The 20,672-nt window shown below is 37.3% G+C and overlaps 1 protein-coding gene across 9 annotated transcripts in view; it reads right to left on the reverse strand.

Annotated features, from left to right (window-relative positions):
- The window catches only part of TRPM3 (transient receptor potential cation channel subfamily M member 3), a 504,806-nt gene that overhangs the window by 126,616 nt on the left and 357,518 nt on the right, over positions 1 to 20,672 (reverse strand). For all 9 annotated transcript variants that reach the window (XM_045840204.1, XM_045840203.1, XM_045840200.1 and 6 more), the window contains one exon: positions 7,296 to 7,368. In XM_045840204.1, the coding sequence (XP_045696160.1) occupies positions 7,296 to 7,368 (73 nt within the window). The remainder of the gene's footprint in view (positions 1 to 7,295; positions 7,369 to 20,672) is intronic.

Consider the following 20,672-nt stretch of genomic DNA (forward strand, 5'->3'; position numbering starts at 1 on the left):
ATGTGAAAATGCTTTGTGAATTGTAAGATACTATACAGATGAAGCGATTAAGAGATTTAAGTTTTTTACGCCTTTTATTATTAGAGACAAATAGAAATGTCTAAAATTGCTATCTACTTTGGTCCCTGCTATTACTTTGAGATCTACTTGGATTTGCAAGAAAATAAACTTGACAGAAAATTAATTTCATTTTAAGGCATCTTTGCATGTTCTCAGCCATTTTCAAGATTAAACTCCCTTTTGTGGTCTGTTTTGGATCCTTTCATGTATCCTTGAAATTTATTTATTTTTTAGTTGTTTTTAAATTTATGGGTCCTTTCAAATTTAACATTATATGATTCTGATGGGTTTTGGATATGGGGGACATGCCAGATCTTTAAGAATTTTTAAGGCCTATTTTAGAAAGGAATGGGTATGAAAGTATTATGTGTTAAGTATTTATCATAGAGAAGGCACACTGCTTTCCCTCAAAGTTCTTTTACTTTAACTGTCTCATGTGTCCCTTACATCAATCACACAAGAGAGGTACAATTTCCCTTTGCCCAGGGAAGGGGCCTGAGGCTTACAGAGGTAAACTAACCTATGTGGTTAATGCCATAGCCAGTAAAGCACTAGGATTTAAAGATATATCTAATCAGATCCTGAAGGCTTTTGAACATTTATTCATCAGTGCAATAAATAGTTATTGAATACCAACTATATGCCAGGTGCTTTGTATATGAGGTGTGTCCAGGAGGTATCCAGACATGTACTATAAAAAATAGAGACATTTATGGAAGGAGATACAAGATACAAGAAACACTGTGCATAGGACAATGATGCCTCAGTCCCCTTCAAAGTAGGCACCTTGGAACTTCTCCCAATTATCATCAGCTGCCCTGTTGTACTTTCCTGAATCTCACTGATGGTCTGAAATCTCTTCCCTTTCAAAGGCGATTTTAGTTTTGGGAAAAGCCAGAAGTCACAAACCTGGGCTGTAGGGAGGCTGAGTCACCAGTGTGATTTGATGTTTCACCAAAAACTCTGCATGAGACATGATGCGTGAGCGGATATATTGTTGTGATGAAGCTGCTAATCACCAGGTGCCCATAGCTGTGGCCTTCTGAATCATCTGAATAGTTTCCATGAAGGAATGTTTAAACTTACTGCAAAATTTGATGCAGGATTAAATGTGGGAGGTGGGGGTAGGTGGATAAGGGTAGAGTGATGGGAGGAAAATGGAGACAACTGTAGTTGAACAACAATAAAAAAATTGGATGCAGATTTGTTTCTATACTTGCTCAGTCATTGTGAATGTGATGTCACCCAGTACACCAGCTCCCTCAATGGTGTCTACCACCCCCACTGACTAGTACAGTGAAATTGTCATTGTAATGCATGTGAATTCCAGCCCATTCTCCTTGGCTGCTAGGTTACATTGATGTTGTGCAAATCATTCTTGTTACATTAACAATGGCTGGACTTTTTTGAGATAGATCTAATATGTGTCTGGTGGTGAGTAAAACAGATGGTGCTGGTGCCCTGTCCTCATATCTGGTTTGGTGGCATCATCATGATCATCATCAGCCAGACCATCACTTATTAATGAGAGTTTTCCAAACCTGAATAACTGCTGAAGGCCTATCTTCTCTATGACACTGAAGTTAAAGATTTGACTAAAGGAATAAACTGAACCATCAGGAACCAAGTGCATTTGAAAGAGCCTGATTTAAAAGTCAGAGGACATGTGGAGAACTAAAAGTAGCCTCATGCAGAGAAGGGCTTAATAAATACTTCAGTAAAGAATCTACATTGTAAAAATTACCAGAGGAGTTTCATCTCCAACTGAAATTTTCACTGTTCTCCCATGGTTTATCATATCCCATCTTCAATCTAAAATAAAGTGAATATGCTACATAGTTTTGATTTTGTAGATCTCCTTTGGACAAAATTTCATCTAATTCTACTTGTATAATATTTAATTAGTATGATAACTTTGTGTCTCATTAGTGATAAAGGTATTAACATGCATGTCTCCTTTTTTGCCCTTAATAAAGCTATCCAAACAGTTCCAGGCTAAAAAAAGATATTAAAAAGAATGCAATCATGCATGTGTTGTATTAAGCTGCCTACACACAGGAAAGCAGGATGTGAAAGACAGCATCTAATTAGAAATACATTTTTATTGTCAAAGTAGGGTCATATTTAATTCCTATAAAAACCTACTAATCAGTCCTCAAAGTTTAAGCAAGGTAGCTTCTCACTAAACATTCCAGGATGCTAGTTGCCTTTGAGATCTACCTGGTACATAGAATTATTGGACATAAACTAATTTAGAATATACTCCAAAATTTAGTTTTGCTAGGGATTTATTAAGCCATTTGAAAATAAGATGAGTTATTTAGCAAGACTAATTGCATATTGATGTCAGTACTAGTTTGTGATAATAGTTGCATTTTTTAGTTAACAGAGTTAGAGGGGCATGCATTTAGATGTAGTTTCAAACTATTAAAATCTATTGTTTTTAAAAAAAGATTTTACTTTTATTTCAAGTTTAATTTTTTAAAAGATATAATTTTAAGAAAAATGGTTTAGAGCATGGTGAGTTTCATTGTTTTGCATAATATAATCTAATCAATGGCATTCTTGAAATTTTTCTAAAGTTAGATAGAACATATTGGCTATTTTTTTGGCATTTGGCATTTTATTTTTCAATTACAGTTTACATTCAATATTACTTCATATTAGTTTTAGGTTGGCATAAGAGTTTTATTTCAAACTTATTTATTTAAGGTTTAAACAGACTTACAAATGCATATCTTAAAAAGAAATTGTCTTCCCCTACATAAGAGTCTAAAAGTAATTAATTAGTTTATTAATTATTGATTAGCATTAATTAAGTCTGAAGAACTAAAATGTGTGAAATAAAATAGTAGAAACTAGGTAATTTTCTCTAAAATGACTTTAATTGTATGGGGAAATTGAATTTCCTACAAATTATTTTCTGTTAACTCTGCATTCATATATCTCTTGCTTAGATTCTCTAAAAGTATTTCTAATTATTTTTTAGATCAATAGTAATCAGCTATTATACATGTTTATGTGATTTATATAAATACTTTATGTTAAATATTACCTGTACATGTTATAGTACTTTGACTATATATGTACTTGACTTTTACAGTTAATTACAGAAGATGCTTTCTCCTTTTCTATCAGATTTTCTTAATATTTAACCTAATACTTATTCTGTTCAAGGATCCCATCTAAGAGGCTACATTACATTTAGTCAGCATCTCTTCTTAGGCTGTGACTATTTCTCAGACTTTTCCTTGTTTTTGATGACCTGGATAGTTTTGTATAGGAACATATTATTTGCACTCTCTTTTAGCTCTTTTAAATTGCTTTCCAGAAAAAAATAAGCAGTAAAGTTTACCCTTTCCCCATGCTGTAGGTAACTTATTTACCAATGAAGATTTAACCCAAAGGAAAAAGTTTCTCACTTAGGAAGGACAATGATCATCACCTATTACACTTTAGTGCATGTATATCGGTATGAGAGTGTACACCCACATGCTTCAACTTCCAAGAGGTGTAAGAGTAAATGAAGAGAACACGGGGAGTAATTTTATCTGTAGAAAGCATCAAGCACCACTTACTGTCATGAGCAGATGTTATCTGGCATTATTGAGCCTGGAGCGAGAGGTTTATGTTGCTGTATGAGACACACAGATAGTATGAGGTGTCTGGGAAAGCATGCTGGTAAGCATCGGATAGTTTAAAATAAGTCTGGAGTCTTTTCCAGTGGAAGCTTTCTCTGGTTGCTATGACTTAGGCAGGGCCTGGCTGAGGGATGGAGGCAGGAAGAGGAACTAGGTGACCTTCCTAGATTCTTGAGTACTTTTCCCATAGAACCTCTCAAGGTGTCAGACCTCTGCTGAGTAGGATGGTAGCCTGAGTTAGTGACGAAGAATACAGGTCTCCCAGGTAAGTTTGAATTTCAGATAAATAATGAACAATATTTTTAGTATAAGTATGTCCCATGCAATATTTGGGCTTCACTTATCCCCCAAATTTGTTTTTTATCTGAACATGCAATGTCCTGTGTTTTCTCTGTACCAGTTTCTTGGGCCCCCTGGATGTGCAGCAGTGGTGGGGGGAGAACAGAAGAGGTGGAGAAGGGTGTAGCTTCAGCCTCAGACCACCACTCTTGGAGAGTGGTTACCTTAATGTGAACGACAAATGTGACGTCACTTGTTCTCCAAAGCTACTCAGGTCAGCTTTTGAAGACACTAATGGCCTCTTAGCTTTTTGTAACAGCATTCATGGTCTTCCTCTTTTCATTTTTGAACAGACACCCAGTAAGTCTCTATCATATAAACAGTATCCTTTAATACTAACAGATCCAGAGGAAAATAAAACCCATGGGATCAGAAACAGGAGACAGCAAAGGTGTATTTTCCCCACAACCACCTGGTTCCCTGTCTGTCTGCCTTCCACTCCCCACAGGTTCTGAAACTATGGACTAGCTAGGGGTTAGTCTCACAGCTCTCTCCTCCCCCTCTTATCTAATTTTTAATTTTCTCAGATGATGGAGAGAATAAGTACTGCACTATACAAAGATTCTTCATGCATTAGATAATTGAAAACCAAGTATGATCATAGAAAAATTAAATGTAAACAGTATTACATGCTCAGGCATAAGTGAAAATACATAGGAAGAATAATTTAACAAATTAAAGAATTTGAAACAGATTTTAGTATGCTGTTGGCCTCTGAGGTAGAGTCAGCAGAAGTATATGCTTGACATTACAAATCAACTGGGTCAAAATCAGAGAGCATTTAAAAGCCTTCGCAAAACAGAGTTGACACATCATAATTTTTTAATGGCATAAATTCCAATTAGCATCAACTGTTGCATAAATAAGGTTGATTATAATGATTAAAATGTTAATTTCTTAGAGCAATCATAATTTCCTTTAATCCCCTATAGCAATGTTTTGTAAACTTCAAATTATGATCCATTAATAGGTCATGAAATCAATTTAGTGGGATATAATCAGCATTAAAGAGGACAGAAAATATCTACTTTCATTACCTATAGTCAATGGAAACATTATTTCATGTACCTTAATTTCAGTTTTCTAAACACATATGTATAACTATTTGGTTATAATATAAAATATATCATATGATCTGTTATGAACAGTCAGAAAACTATATCACAAAAAAATTCTAATACTGATCAAAGGGAAAGCACAATTTTAAGTCACAAATTAGTGAAAGAGGAAGAAAATGTTTTCAATAGAAGATAAGATGATGGTTAATATGTTTTAACTAATAAATGGGTCACTTTTCCATTTGCTGGGAGTTTGGTTCAAGGTGGCAAATATGGTGTTCCACTTATTACCAGTGGGCATGCCGTAGTGGAATATGTAAGTGAGGTCTCTGGGGTCAGGCTGTCTGGCGTGGGCGCGTTACTAAATTGTTCAATTTCCTTGTCGATAAATTGGGCCTTGTCATAAACTAGTCATCACACAGTTGTGTGGATTAAGTGAATTTGTACATAGAGTGCACCTAACACAGCGTTGGGCACTTAACAATCCTCAACAAGTGTTAGTTACCAGCTTTATTACATTTTCTTATTTTTATGTAAGAATAGCAACTATCAGAGTTACTCGCCTCAAACTTTTAATTTTGTCTGATAAATAGGGAAGGGGACCCAGGGTTTGCTTTGTGGTTCAGCCCATGTAGGTCCCTGAATTCTTCTGCATGTACGTGCTTAGTCCATTGGAACTGAACACTCTAGAGCAGAGATTCTCAATCTGGGACACATGACACGCATTTTAGGGTTGTGAACTTCCTGAAATGTGATCGGAATCTTGAAAAAGTGTGCATATCTAATTTGGGGAGTAGACGGAGAAGGTCAGCTTCTGTGGTCAAAGGGGTCATGTGGTGTACTGAAGAGCTGGGCATACCTGGAAGCCCAGGCTTCCTAATTAGTAATAGTAACCTTGAGCAAGTTACTTAACCTCTTGTAGCTCACTGGCCCCATCTGTAAATGGGAATTAAAAACAGCTTCTACATGATACAGTTGTTGCAACAATGAATGTTTACAGTATTTGTAAAAAGCTTAGTTAGCATAGTGACTGCCACATGATAGGTAGTCAAGAAAATATTAATAGTGGAAGGAGAATAGGTAGATGAGAAACTAGAATACAGTGGTTGCTATTCTGAGTTTTAATTTTGTAATCTATCACTGAATCATTAAGTCATCCATTCATTCCTTTGTTTATTCACCGAAATTGGTTGAACACTTGCCGTGTGGTATGAATTATGTGAGGTGCTGAGAGAGCAGTAATGAACAAGATGCCTTCTCTGCCCTCACGGAGCTTGTCATCTAAGGAGGCTTACAAACAGAGTGCCCAGCCATGTGACAAATGCTGCAGCAGGCAGAGTGTGGGGCTCAGGAGGAAGGTGGGAGACCTTGCTAACCCAGAACTGCATTCAAAAGGTCTGTGGTTTTGCTTCATCTTATAGCTCCGGTTTTCCTTTCAGTCCAAAACAGAGGCAACTTCTTTTTGTTTATTTTCATACTGAACATCACTATCCAGATGTAAACTACCTATTAAGGGACATTAAGGGCAGGATTTGATCTGTAGAAGTTGGAGAAAAATCTTCTCTTGCACATGGCTGCAAGGATGAGGACATGCAGTGAGATCTCTTTGTAGTATTGGGACCAGAAACGACATACACAAACAGCCTCTTTATAAAGGAAAACCATTCACTCCAGGCATTTCCATTTTCACCTTGACTTTGAAGAAACTTAGAGTTAAATTTAATGTTTAATTATAACAAGTACAGTACTCTACTTTTTTGGTTTCTTTCTCTATTGCTCTAAATGGTTTTGATTTTCCATTTTAACATATTATGATATCTCAATGTCTAGCTATCTATTATCTAGGCTATATTAAGTGATTTTTGAAAGTAGATAGGGCAATAATTATTAAATAACCTCAGGAACTTAGTGTCTTACATATTACATTAGTCTTTTACTTTGTATATTTTTATGATTTAGTGGACATGACTAAATTGTAGTATATTTAAGTTTTATGAAATTGAATCATTCTCTCACAGCTCCATTATAGAAGAATTGAATAGCCAGAGCATGTCTCACAGGAGAGGTCCTTATGTTATCCACAATTGGCCATGTAATGGTATCATTTCAAATTATATCCACTGTTAGGAGACACAAGGTTGCTGTGTTAATCCACTTAAGTTACTTTTGCATTTTCTGGACACACAAACTCTCTTACCTTTGAGCAAAGCTGTCAGGATAGCTAAATCTATGTCCTGGTGTCCTTCTGATCCCATCCGAAACACCGTAATCTGTAATTTGAGACATGACCATTAGCAATGCACTTTTCCCCCCAAGAGAAATTAAATCAATGAGACCATATCTGAACACAGATGGTTTTAATATCTATAAGGTAGATTCTTAACCACAGGAAAAGCATACGTAGCAAGAATTCAATTAGATGGCCCTGCAGTTCATTAAGAGGGAAATGCCTCAGTAGTCTCCTGACAGAAACCATCTTGGGTAATTGCACTGATTATGGTTTCAATGAGGAGAAACCACAAAGCAAGGAAAATGTCCTCTTCTAACATTTAAGTTTTTAAATGAAAACTTGCTGGATTTACAGACATGTGTAAACCACAATGTAAACTATGAGATGATAAACTCAGTGTTTGAAAATAGCTAGTTAGTAGTATGCCCTTCAGTAAATGGCTCCCTTAGGTATATATGTGTGTTTGCGCAATTTAGACATCCCTACACTTACTCCTAGGCAATAGTTACTCAAGGTTTTCAATGCTGCGATGCTTCTAGATCCTCCAGTCCTCTCGGTAACCTTGAAACCTCTTGAGAATAATTTATCAGTACATTCAGGGGAGAAAAGTATTCTCTGGGGAATAATTAATACAAGTTGGATTAATACAAAATCCCAAAATAGTGCTTAGGAACAATAAAGATTTTTTTTCTAAGTCAAAGGGAAGCTGTTTAAAGAAGCCAAAAGATTTTTAAAAATTTCCACATTGAATTGCTATTGTATTCAACTACCTTAGGCTTTGAGTCTCCCTGTCTATAAATGGGGATATAATAGTACTTGCCTATTTCCAACTACACAGAAAGTAAACTTTATAGAATTTGCTAATATATAATTCTAAGCCTTGCTACTGTGATGAACAGCATTGATACAGAACCACAGACTGTTAAACTATCAGTTGTCTCAGAAGTTTTCTGGTCCACTACTCGGATACAGAGACCCAGTGCTTATGGGCAACAACTAGTTAGGACAGCTGTGACTGGAACCCAATAGATCTCACCTTTTGTCTTGTGCCTTAAACATTGGGCAGAAGTGAGGAGAAGGAACAAGAACATATGTGCTCTTGTGGGATGCCTAATTCTTTTGTATCAGTTTATGTTCAGGGATGAGTATAAGGCAGAGATTGCAAGAGGAAATGCCTTCAAAGGCATTTGAACTAAAAAATGTAAGAAGTATAAGAACCAGATGAAATTCATCTGTGTACTGTGTTTGGCTCATGGGTCATAGTGGTGGCCCCCGGGTAAGGATCATCAGGTGGAGCTGTGCCCCTACTCCATCAGATTTCCACAGAGATCTGCTTCTGCACAACCACAAGTTTGGCCAAAGTACCACCAGGACATTGCCCCAAATAGCTCTTGATGCCCTCACAGGATCCACTTGGTAGATGAGAGGCAGCTTTTATCTACTCTGTACTCATGGGAAGAAAATTTGGGTTCACTGGATTAAGAACCAGGGGGCAGAAGTGGGATTTTGGCTCTTTAACTCTCTAAGCCAGGGCTGGCTGTAGTCTGAACGACACCATTGTACAGCAGGCTGAAGCATCAGGATAACATCTGAGCTCACCGTTTTAGAAAAATTCAGAAATTAGGCATCAAAAGAATTCCTCAAACATAGGACCTAATTCTTCTGCAGGTGAGTAAATTTTCTTTGCCTAATTAGAGGCTACATTTCAGAAGCAAATTCTCCTGAGGTAGCAAATACATAAATCAAATTTACCCTACTATATGAGATTATCAGGCTTTCCTGGAGACAGATTTGAGGAGGGGGGTAAGAAGGTGCATAGTGCAGGCTTTCTGAAGGATTTTAGGGTGGGAAAGTAGAGACCCAGGTATATGTGCTGTTGTCTGTCGAAGACCCTGAAATGGAATTGCACGCCAGGACTTTGCAGTTCTTTTGGACAGCTAATGGGAGGAAGTGGCTGCCCCTGCTCCACGACACCCATCCCTGTGAGCTCATATGAAGAACCCAAGGACTCTAGAAAGAGGGAAAAGAAGCACCAGAAATAGGCTGGAGTGGAGGATCCAAAGATAAAATTTATTTAATAATTTTGCTTTGAACTGACCTGAGATATTACATGTTCATCACTACTCTAAAGCTTTTTAATTTAAAATGTAAAGATTTAAATTTCAAATTAAAAAACAATCAAACAAGAGTTTTCCCCTACCACTCCCCAGTGTTGGTAGAGATGCAGAAAATCAGGTGGGAATGTGAATCAAAATAGTAGTTTTAAAGTATGATAGGTCAATACAAAATTCCTTGGTTTTGATTTGTTATTCTTTAATAGCCGTGAATTTATTTGCTGATATTTTATTTGGGATCTTTGCAGCTCTGTTTGTGAGTTTGCTACATGTCACAAACTTGACTGGCTTTGGTACCAGAGTTGCACCAATTTTCACCATGAATTGGGAAGCTTCATTTAGTTATGTTCCAGAACAGTTTACATAACAAAGTATTTGGCTTCTGGCAGAGTTAGTAGGATGGTTATAAACTATCTAGCATTGAAGCATTTTTAGGGATAGATAGGTGATCATTTTTATAAATATTTCAAGTTACTGATCAATTTAGATTTTTTTGTCTCTCCTTGACTCAATTTCATATATTTTCCTAGAGAAGCAGACATTTTATGCAGATTTTCAAATTTACTGATTACAGTTGTACTTAGAATTGTCTTATTTAAATAATCTCTTCTACATCTAGAATTATATGGCAATTTTTTATTCCTCTTTATTGTTTAAAAAATTTTTTATCCTCACTGAATACATTTTTTCAGTGCTTTTAGAGAGAAAGGAAGGGAGAGCGGGAAACAATGTGAGACAGAAACACTGCTCAGTTACCTTCTGTCTGAGCCTGGACCAGGGATGGTGTGCTCCCAGACAGGGGATGAAACCCACATCCTAGGCATGTGCCCTAAGTGGGAGTTGAACCTACAACTTTTTGGTTATATGATGATGCTCCAACCAACTGAACCACAAAGGCCAGGGCCATTCCTCTTTATTTTTCACTTGATCAAAATCATGGTAATTTCAAAAAATCAGGTTTTCATTTTATTGCTCAATATTATATTTACAATTTAAATATTATTCTCTGTTTTTTATTATTATCCATTCATTTCTTCCAATTTGCTGCCTTAGCTATACTTTACTTAGAAATTTGAGTTGACTTTTTAGCCAATTTATTTTTATGCTTTGTAAATACATATATTTTTTGTTTTTTTCTTGTTTTCTAACACATGCATTTAAGATTCTATATCTCACATGCTTTTTTATATGCATTATGCCATTTTCATTCACTTTAGATATATGCAATTTATTTTCTCTTAAAATATTAGAATGTGTATGTATATTTTTAACATTCTGCAAATGTGCTGTTTTCTTTGAAGAAAATATACAGTCTCAATATTTATAGATTATACTTACTAACTTTTTATTTAAATACTCTACGCATTTCCCTACTTCTTATTTCTAATAGGTATGTTAAAATCTCCTATTAAGATTATACATTTCACTACTATACCCTGAAAGTAAACAGTCTGCTTTGTATGTTTTGAAGCTTTTAAAGAGTGTATAAAAATTCATGGCAATCTCTTCTTGGTGGATGGTACTTTTTACCAGCATATAATATCTCCCTTTCCTATTTAATGCTGTCGCTTTGTATTATATCTTATTTTACATTATCATTGTAATTGTCACACAGCCTTTTATGGGGGATTAGGATTTGTCTGGTACATTATTCCATTGGGTATTTGTCACTTTTCTGTTGTCATTTTGTTTCGGGTTTCTACCTTGGAAACAGCAATGCTAGATTAAAAAAAACAAACCTAAATCAGAATATCTATCTCTTAAAGGCAGAAAAGAATCTAGTTACATTTAATATGATTATTGTTTTTTTGCCTTATTCTTCTGTATTATTTTATGTTTTCTATTTTTATATATTTTTTATCATTTCCCTTCTATACCTTCCTTTTCTTTTAAAAATATTGTATTTGCATAGATAAAATCCCAATAGTATAATGAGACATATGGTAAAATTACGTGCTTCACTTCTGTCTTCAATTTTGTAGCGCCCTCCACAAAGTCACCATCAGACACATGAGGCTGAATGAATCATGGACTTACCACTTCTAAAGTCCAGCAAGTCTTGTAGTTGAACAAGATGAGGGTATTGAAACAAATATTGGGAAAATTAAACTGACTCCCTTTCAAGGTCTATGAAATAGCTTAATTTATGATTTATGTTTATGTCACAGTGAGCAATGAGTTTGTGAAAAGAGACATGGAGATTGAGGTGAACTTTTGAAAATGAAAATAACCATTACATCAAACTGAAAAACATCTAGAAGCCATACTTTGGCTCATTCTTTCAACAATAGAAGGGGATATTCCACAACCATTTACTGGTATGTGAAATGTAAGAGATGATATCTCAGTTTGACAAATGGTTTGTAACACATCTGAAAACTTTAGAGAAAGAGCATGGTTACACAATAGATAATCAGCAAAGTTCTATTTTTTTTTTATAAATTTATGAAAGTTCCCCAAAATGTTAACCAAAGGTTTAAAGACATTATACAAGGTGGGGCAAAAGTAGGTTTATACTTGTGAGTATGTAAAACAGAGAGTTTATTCTTAGATTACTATTTATTAATTACTGTATTATTTTCCATACAAACAATTGTAAACCTACTTTTGCCCCACCCTGTATGTGCTATATTTGGAACTTTTTCTTAAAAGAAACATCTCTAAAATGTTTCCTATTTACTCATTCAATTTCTTCAAATTTTTTTTATTTTTAATATATTTGATTGATTATGCTATTATAGTTGTCCCAGTTTTTTCTCTCCTTTATTCCCCTCTGCCCTGCAACCCCATCCCATCAGCATTACCCACCCCTCCCTTAGTTCATGTCCATGGGTCATACATCCATGTTCTTTGGCTTCTCCATTTCCTACACTATTCTCCCTGTCTATTTTGTATCTACCATTTATATCTATTTTTTTAAAATTGTTGTTCAAGTACAGTTGGGGGGGGAAATGGAGACAACTGTACTCATTTAATTTCTTTAAAAAATCTAGAGATGTTTCCTGAGCATAAGAGCAGGAAGAGCGAGAGAGAATTAGATCCATAGGTAATTTAATCACCACAATGCAATGACTTTAAAAATCAGTAGCTTAGCAGAATACTTCTCAGATGAATTATTAATATTCAAAATAATTTGAAACAATTGAATAATAAATATAAAATGTGAAAATCCATGTTTATTGAGATATAGATTGATATGAGACCCTGGAAGGGATCTAAACAGGAGTCCTGACTGGTAATGTAAAAGGCCTTTAAATAGACACTGGCTTCACTTTTCACTTTGGCACAACAAAAGTCACTTGGTACAGGAAGAGAACAATGCAACCTGGTGAATAGAATACTATGCACCCATAACATACTTCTATTTGATTTCCAGCACTTGAGAGAATGAAGTCCCATTGGCTGACAAAATTCTTGAAGTTAAGATTTTGACAAAGTACTGCCTTTTAGAAATGGACATGCAGATTTTTATGGAGGAGGGGAGAAAAATCAGAGAAAATTCAAGCATACCTGGAAATCAGCAAACCAAAGATCAGTGGAATGTGATATTGAAAATTTTCATCTGAAAATTATTACCAAAAAGTTTAATTATTTGTTATCAAGTTCCACATAAACTATACATTGACTTTCCATGTGATATTTTTAAATAAGACTCAGTTTCATACCGAAATGGGTGAATAAAAAGTGATGTTATTGAGATAGAAATTTATGAAATTAATATAATTCTACTGTGTCCTGCTTTGAAAAGATTGTCATGTATAAATTTACACATTAGATAAGTACATGATTATTTGACTTTCAAAAGGATATTTTATTATACAATTTTCCCAGTTTATTTTAAAATTGTATTCCTTCTACTCTTAGTACATAATTCAATTTAGATTACTTTCAGTAATAGATTATCTCCTAGATTAAAGCACACTTTAATTACCATTCAACCTCATTCTGTCTCAAGATGTGAACTTCATGCATGAACTTGGTGATTAATGAAGAATGCCAGAGAATGGAGGACGTTTTGCTTATCTGATTCTAATCCTTGTCTCCCTTGTCTTCCCCCGCCCACTGTAATCTAAGAACACTAGAGTTTGTTTCTCAGAGGCCAGAAGCCCACTGGTTCCAAAATAAGAAAAAATATTTTTTTATAAAAACAATGCATGATTATCATTAGAAATTGTAAAAAGTTTAGAAAAAGTCAAATGAAAAATAATTTCCAAAATCCAAACTCTTAAACAAAGACAACCCCTGATGATATTTCCTGTAATTTTATCTTTTTCTTTTCTTTTTTTTTCTATAAGCGTAGTATGTATATATGTATGTATAAAGGGGCCATATTTGTGAATTTCTATTTTGCATTATTTTCTTCTCTGTTAGCATTATAATTAGGCACTTTCTTGTATTATTGGGAACTCTTCAAAAACATGATTTTCAGTATCTACAGAGTATTTTGTTTAATGAATGTTATAGCTAACTTACCAATACCTCTGCTCTGTCTAAATCTTTGATAGAAACAATGATGTAATGAACATCTTTTCATATAAATCCTGTTCTGTATTTGGCATTTTGTCTTTAGCATAGATTCTTTGAAGTTTGGTGCTCTTGTCACAAGTTGCCTCATAGTTAGAGGTGAGTATTTTAAGCACATAAAAGCTAGTTGAAGTAAAAGGAAGCTTGTGTTGTCCTTGAACCAGATTTGCTGTAATGGCTGAAGAGAAGAAGGCAGCTCTTATGAAGCTGGCTGTAGCAAAATGATAATTGAAAACATAGATGCATGCATGTGCTGACAGTGCGAGCTTCACACCTGGACACAGAGGAGCTATGGCAGGGTCGTCTTTTGTTCCCTCTCTATTTGCACCACTACCAACTATCAGGATGAGTGTAGGTGCTTTTTTTTCTTTTCTTTTCTTTTTTAAGGAGTCTTAAAAAGCAGATTAACCTTATCACTTTCTTCCAATTTCAAATCCTTGATTTTTACTTTGGCCCTTTGCATGCTGTGTAGGTCAAAGGGCAGTGCTGGCTTGAACAACTGGATGGTGCAAATAAAATCATTTGATTAGCATGAGGTTTGGATCCTTTTTTAAAGCACATAAGTCAGGTCATAGCAAGGAAATTGTTAAATATGTGTCAGGAACTCAACCCAGGCTCTCTGGATCCATGATTGATATATCCTTTATAGTGACAAAAAGACCCAGCACTTTGGGATCCTAAGGTGACATATAGAGAAGACAGGAAAAAGTGGCCCAGCTGATTTTATGATGAAGGAAAAAAATAGGAACAGGCTAAATTCCTCATCCATGAATTCTTTAGAGAAATTTCAGTGGTGCTTTCTGGGGGTTGGAACTAGATGACAGCCTGTCATCGACTGTCTCCTGCTTTCAGTTCCTTTCCTGACAATTGACGGCACCTCTGTCATTTATTATATAATTATGTGATGTACCTCAGTGGGTGCCAACAGATGCCAGAGGTCCAGCAATAGAATTTCTATAACTTTCTTTATAGATGTCATGGCATTGGCTAGCAGAATCAAGAGTATTTGTCACCAGCCGCCTTGTCAGCCAGCCAGATGGATGGAAATTCAGTTTGACCTGAGGCAATATTCTCCAGCTCAGGAAAATGCGTGGATGTCTCTGTGAGGAGAACACGTGGGGCAGCAGGCGGGTCTTACAGGCCAACGCCACATGGGCTTATTAGGTCGTAAAAACTGTTAGTGGGTTTTTGTTTTGGTGGTTTTATCTTTTTTTTTTACCCTAACAGGATAAAACTATATATGTTTTCTGACTTCCTATTATAATTATCAAGATATCACATACTTCTGCAGCCCAACTACTTCTTTGTAATCCCTCCCGGTGACAGGTGACAAGAAGGCGCCATGAAGTGCTATGGACAGAGAAGGTGTCTTGCCTCCCTTCTCAAGCCAGTCTGGTTTCCCTGGCAATAATCTTGTTGACTGTTTGTAAGGTGGGTGTACCAGATACCCTCGGTTCACACTTCTGACAACCTGCCCACTAGAAGTCGCACCACTTGTCATTGGGCCAATCTCACCCTTCCCCTTGTCCAGAGCAACCCTGAGTCTGAGCCAGTGACGGAGCCATTGAGGATAAGGGGAATAACATTCTGGATTTTTTTTCCTCACTTTAGGAAAAGATACATTTCACTTTTCCTCCCTTCCTGCCCAACTATAAGGAATACAAACATCTTAAAAGCAGGGCATGTAAGCTTTGTTCCATACTTGCTTTTTGTACGTTTCCTGGGAGAGCAGTGGAAGAGAGGCATTTAACACTCATTTCAGAGCCTGTGAAAGAGTCATCTAGGGAGGGACAGGGGAAATGTTCTGGAGGAAAATGCCCACTTCAGACTGTGTGGATACTTTCAGATTCCTGGGTTTCCTTTGCATGGTGGACAGGATGAAGTCTGTTTCATACTGCAGATGTCCCATGTCAAAAGACTCTTGGCCTAATCACCTCTTTTCTGACTTTTGGTTTTATCATCTACAAAAAACCAATAACAAACAACTGAGTGATTATAAGGACTCCTTTTAGCTCTGGAGGTCACAGAATTTCTTTCTTCATGCTCAAAAGAGCAGAAAATCAGATCAGCATTACGGTTATCTTACAGTGTCAGCTTCCTACCTGATACATTGTGTTCCTTTACCCAAAGAAGGGAACTAGATTTTTGTAGATGGTAGCATATGAAAATCTTGTTTCCAGTTACTTTAGTCTGCTCAACAGTTTAGGGCTGATTACCATTTTTAATTGGATATAATTGATACACAACATTGTTTAAGTCTAAGGTACATTTGAATTGATTTGGTACATTTATATATCACAATATCATTACCACTCTAGAGTGAATTAACCACATGATTCAGCAATCCCCCTTCTAGGTATACATCTAAAGAATGTGAAAATAAGAGTTCTGGCCAAGATGGAGGCATAGGTAGAAACCCTTCGCTTCCTTCCATAACCAAAAGGAGGATAATGACCAATCTAAAATAAATAAACAACCAAAAGTGCCAGAAAATCAAACTGCGTGGAACTCTGACAACCAAGGAATTAAAGAAAAAATCAACCAGAACAATCAGACCAGTAAGGTGGCAGACAGTGCGGGCCAACTCAGAAAAACCGTGGTGACACAGTAGACTGTGGGGGTGGGGCTGACTGCCAAGCTCCACAGGCTTCTTGGGAGGGGCTCTCTTAAGAGGAAAACTGAGACTCAGAGCTGACAGTGCACTACAGCTGGGGTTGCCATGGTAGGAGAAACTCCCAGCCTCATGTGAGAGTTGAAAAGTGTGCTAGGGAGGAACAGGCCAGCTGCACTGTTCTCTCTCTGCCCCCTCCCCCAGAGGTAGTACCACAGCACAACCAGGAGGGTTGCCCTGCCCTGGTGAATACCTAAGGCCCTGCCCCCTTACAACCTGCGCCAAGACAAAGAAATATGGCCCAAATGAAAGAACAGAGTAAAGCCTCAAGAAATGGGGAGATTGCCAACCTATCTGATAGAGAATTTAAAGCTGTGGTAATCAAAATGCCCACAGATCTGATTGAGCTGGGTCAAAAAATGAAAAAAACAAATGAAGGATACCCAAAGTGAAATAAAGCAAAATATTCAGGGAACCAACAGTGACAGGAAGGAAACCAAGACTCAAAGCAATGATTTGGAACAAAGGAAATAAATAAATATCCATCCAGAAGAAAAGGAAGAAACAAGAATCCAGAAAAATGAAGAGAGACTTAGTAACCTCTGGGACAACTTGAAATGTTCCAATATACAAATTATGGTGGTGCCAGAAGTGCAACAGCAAGAAATTGAAAATTTATTTGAACAAATAATGAAGGAAAACTTCCCCAACCTGGCAAAGGAAATAGACTTCTAGTAACTCCAGGAAGCCCAGAGAGTCCCAAAGAAGTTGGACCCAAAGAGGAACACACCAAGGCACATCATCATTAAGTTACCCAAGATCAAAGACACAGAGAGAATCCTAAAAGAAGCAAAGGGAAAGGAGACAGTTACCTACAAAGGGGTGCCCTTTAGACTATCAGCTGATTTCTCAAAAGAAACCTTGCAGGCAAGGAGGGGTTGGAAAGAAGTATTTAAGTCATAAAAGGCAAGGACCTACATCCAAGATTACTCTATCCAGCAAAGCTATCATTTAAAATGAAAGGGCAGATAAAGTGCTTCCCAGATAAGGTCAAGTTAAAGGAATTCGTCATCACCAAGCCATTATTATATGAAACGTTAAAGGGACTTATCTAAAAAAAAAAAGAGCAGTAAAATGATAACAAACCCACAACTATCAACAAATGAACCTAAAAGAAAAGAAAAACAACAAAAACAAAAACTAAGCAAACAACCAGAATAAGAACAGAATCAGAGAAATGGAGATCACAAGGAGGGATTTCAGTGGGGAGGGGGAAAAGAGGAATGGGGGAGAAAGGTACAGGGAAGAAGAGGCATAATTAGTAGGCATAAAATAGATGGGGAGAGATAAAAATGGTACAGGAAACAAAGGACTCAAAGAACTTATATGTACAATCCATGGACATGAACTAAGGGGGGGAATGCTGGAGGGTTGGGGGAGCAGGGTGGAGGGGGGATAAAGAGGGAAAAATTGGAAAAAATGTAATAGCATAATTGATAAAAAATACTTAAAAAAAGAATGTGAAAATAAGATATTAAAAAGATATCTGCACTCCATGTTTATCATGCTATTACAATAGTCAAGCTATTAAAACCCAATGTCCATGAACAGATAAATGGATAAAGAAGATGTGGTGTGTGCCTATATACAATGGAATATTATTCAGTTATGAGAAAGAAGGAAATCCTGTCATTTATTGTAACAGGGTTGGTCAGGCCAGATTACTGGCAGCAGAGGGGGATCCCTATTCCTGCACAAGAAGCTGTCCCCTACCCCTGAGAGAAGGGAGGCTGTGGGGAGAAACTGCAAGGTGGTGGACTGAAGCAGCAGCTGGAGAAAAAGCTCAGTTCCCCAGGAGGAAATGAGAGGCACTACTGCAGAGGAGGCTGCCCGAGGCAACTATAAACAAAGGTGATGCGGTTGCAAGCAACTGGTGAGCTCGAGAGGTAGCCGAAGGGAGCTTGTACAGAGCCTGCATGAGCTGGGGTTGGGGACACCTGACCTTGGACCATGATGCTTGTGCCCCTGTGCATGGTTGGGAAACTGTCCCCTTCTGCAAAATGGCACCTGAAAGAGGGTCAAAGACATTGGGGAGCTGACAAACGTGGCACACAATGGTGCACACTGGTTGAAACGCTGGATGCTATATCGTTCATGGATTTCTGGGCTGAGCCTTTAAAAGGGAATGTGTTGGGAAACATGCAGTTTTCCCTCCCTTCATTAGCTCAGTTGGCTTGTAGCCAGGGGCTTAAGTTCCTGAGACTGCAGGCTCCAAAGACTATGCGGTTTATCAGCTTTTCCAGTGCCCCTCTTGTATAGTGCTGGCTGGTCCTGTGCAGCCTGCCCTGCCAGGTGCACACAGACTCATGAGAGATGCCTGGAGCTGAACTGTGACCAGGAACCTGCCAAGCAGCCTGGATGAACATTCTATAGCCACCTGTGTTCCCCAAAGGCCGGTATTTTTAAAATGGGAAAAGGGATTCCAGACACTTCCTGAAAGTGGCCTGGCCTGGCCTGGCAGAGGGTGGCAGGGTTATTTGTCTTTGGGTTTAAAGGGAGTGGGGCTCTGAGACAGAAACTTGCTATTATTCCGAAACTGTATGGCCTTTAAATAAACAACTTTTCTTTTTCACAAAACTTCTGCCTCCAGAGTTTTGCCTATAGGTGGCGAGAAGTACAACTCCACTGACTGTTCTGCAATAGCACTGGCTGTTCTGTAATATTGTGACAATGTAGATGGACATTAAGGTCATTATGCTAAATGACATAAATCAGACAGAAAGATGAATATTATGTAGTATCACTTATACATGGAATCTAAAAGAGTCAAACAAATTACCATTTTTTAAATGTTCCCCTTTTATGTTGCCGAACCATGACACTATCACCCCTGCTCCATGCTGTGCATACCACATTGTTGATACTTAGCTTATTATACACCCAGCTGTTATGTCTCTGAAATTAGTTAAGTGGCACATGACAACCCTATCTCTATTTAGGAAAATCTGTCACTCTCAGTATTATGATAACTCATCAGTGACCATGGAGCAGGACAACACCCAAATCCCTTACTGTGAATACTGCTCTAGTCCTTGAGTTCTCATTGTCCAGGGCCCCCACAACTCTCCTGAAATCTAGATGCACTTTGTGCTCTGGCTCAGAGAGGACAGACTGTGTATAAACTATGAGCTTTAGAATCACACAGACTCAGAAGTGAATCATGACAATTATTAGACTTTAGGTGTTACTGTGCCTTTTTGAGTCTTAGTTTCTTTCTTTCTGAAGTAGGGATAACTCTTTGTCTAAAGGATTATTGCAAAGCTTTATGTGGGATCATCTTTCTAAATCATATAGCACAGTTTCTAGTATTTGGCATGGGCTCAATAATTAATTCCCTTCTCATGTGTTTGCTATCCTTGGTATGTTCCTGGGCCTGCTCCCACTGTCTCCTCTCTGCTGGTATTTCTTGCTACTGAAGCTCTACTTGGCTATCTGCCCCATGCCCTCTCAGACACAGTTCAAGCATCATCTCCTGCAAGCCCATTTTAATTCTAATTATCCTTTACCTTGGCTTAGTGTCAGTTCTCCACTTGAATTATGTGAATATACTTCTTTTGCAGTACTGACACTATAATACAAACAATGCCAACATCAGCGACAGCAATATCACTATGGTGGCTTATGTGTATTTACAATGTGTCAAACACTGTGCAAGTACTTCACAAACATGACTTCAGTTGGTCCTGAAAAAATGAATCATTTAGTCAATGTTATTATTCCCATTTTATAGATGGTGACCATGAGGCAAGAGAGTTTAGATACCACATGGAAGGCCATGCAGTCAGCAAGTCATTTACCCAGACGACCCAGCTCAAGGACACAATTTCCTATTTGTTAGTCTTCCTCCTTCAATAGCCTCTGATTTTCTGGAGGACAAGGATACTGCTTCTTTCTCTACATCCCTGTTACCCAGTAATGTGCTTGGCACATGGTAGGTGCTCAATGAATGTTTGTGGAATGAATCCTTCTTTCTGAGTTCAAATCTGACCAGTAGTTTTCAGATGAGGACTATGTATGATAAAGACTCTCTCCTTG

The sequence above is a fragment of the Phyllostomus hastatus genome, unplaced genomic scaffold, assembly GCF_019186645.2.
Source record: "Phyllostomus hastatus isolate PE091 unplaced genomic scaffold, TTU_PhHast_1.1 phas_contig_34, whole genome shotgun sequence".
Classification (NCBI taxonomy): domain Eukaryota; kingdom Metazoa; phylum Chordata; class Mammalia; order Chiroptera; family Phyllostomidae; genus Phyllostomus; species Phyllostomus hastatus.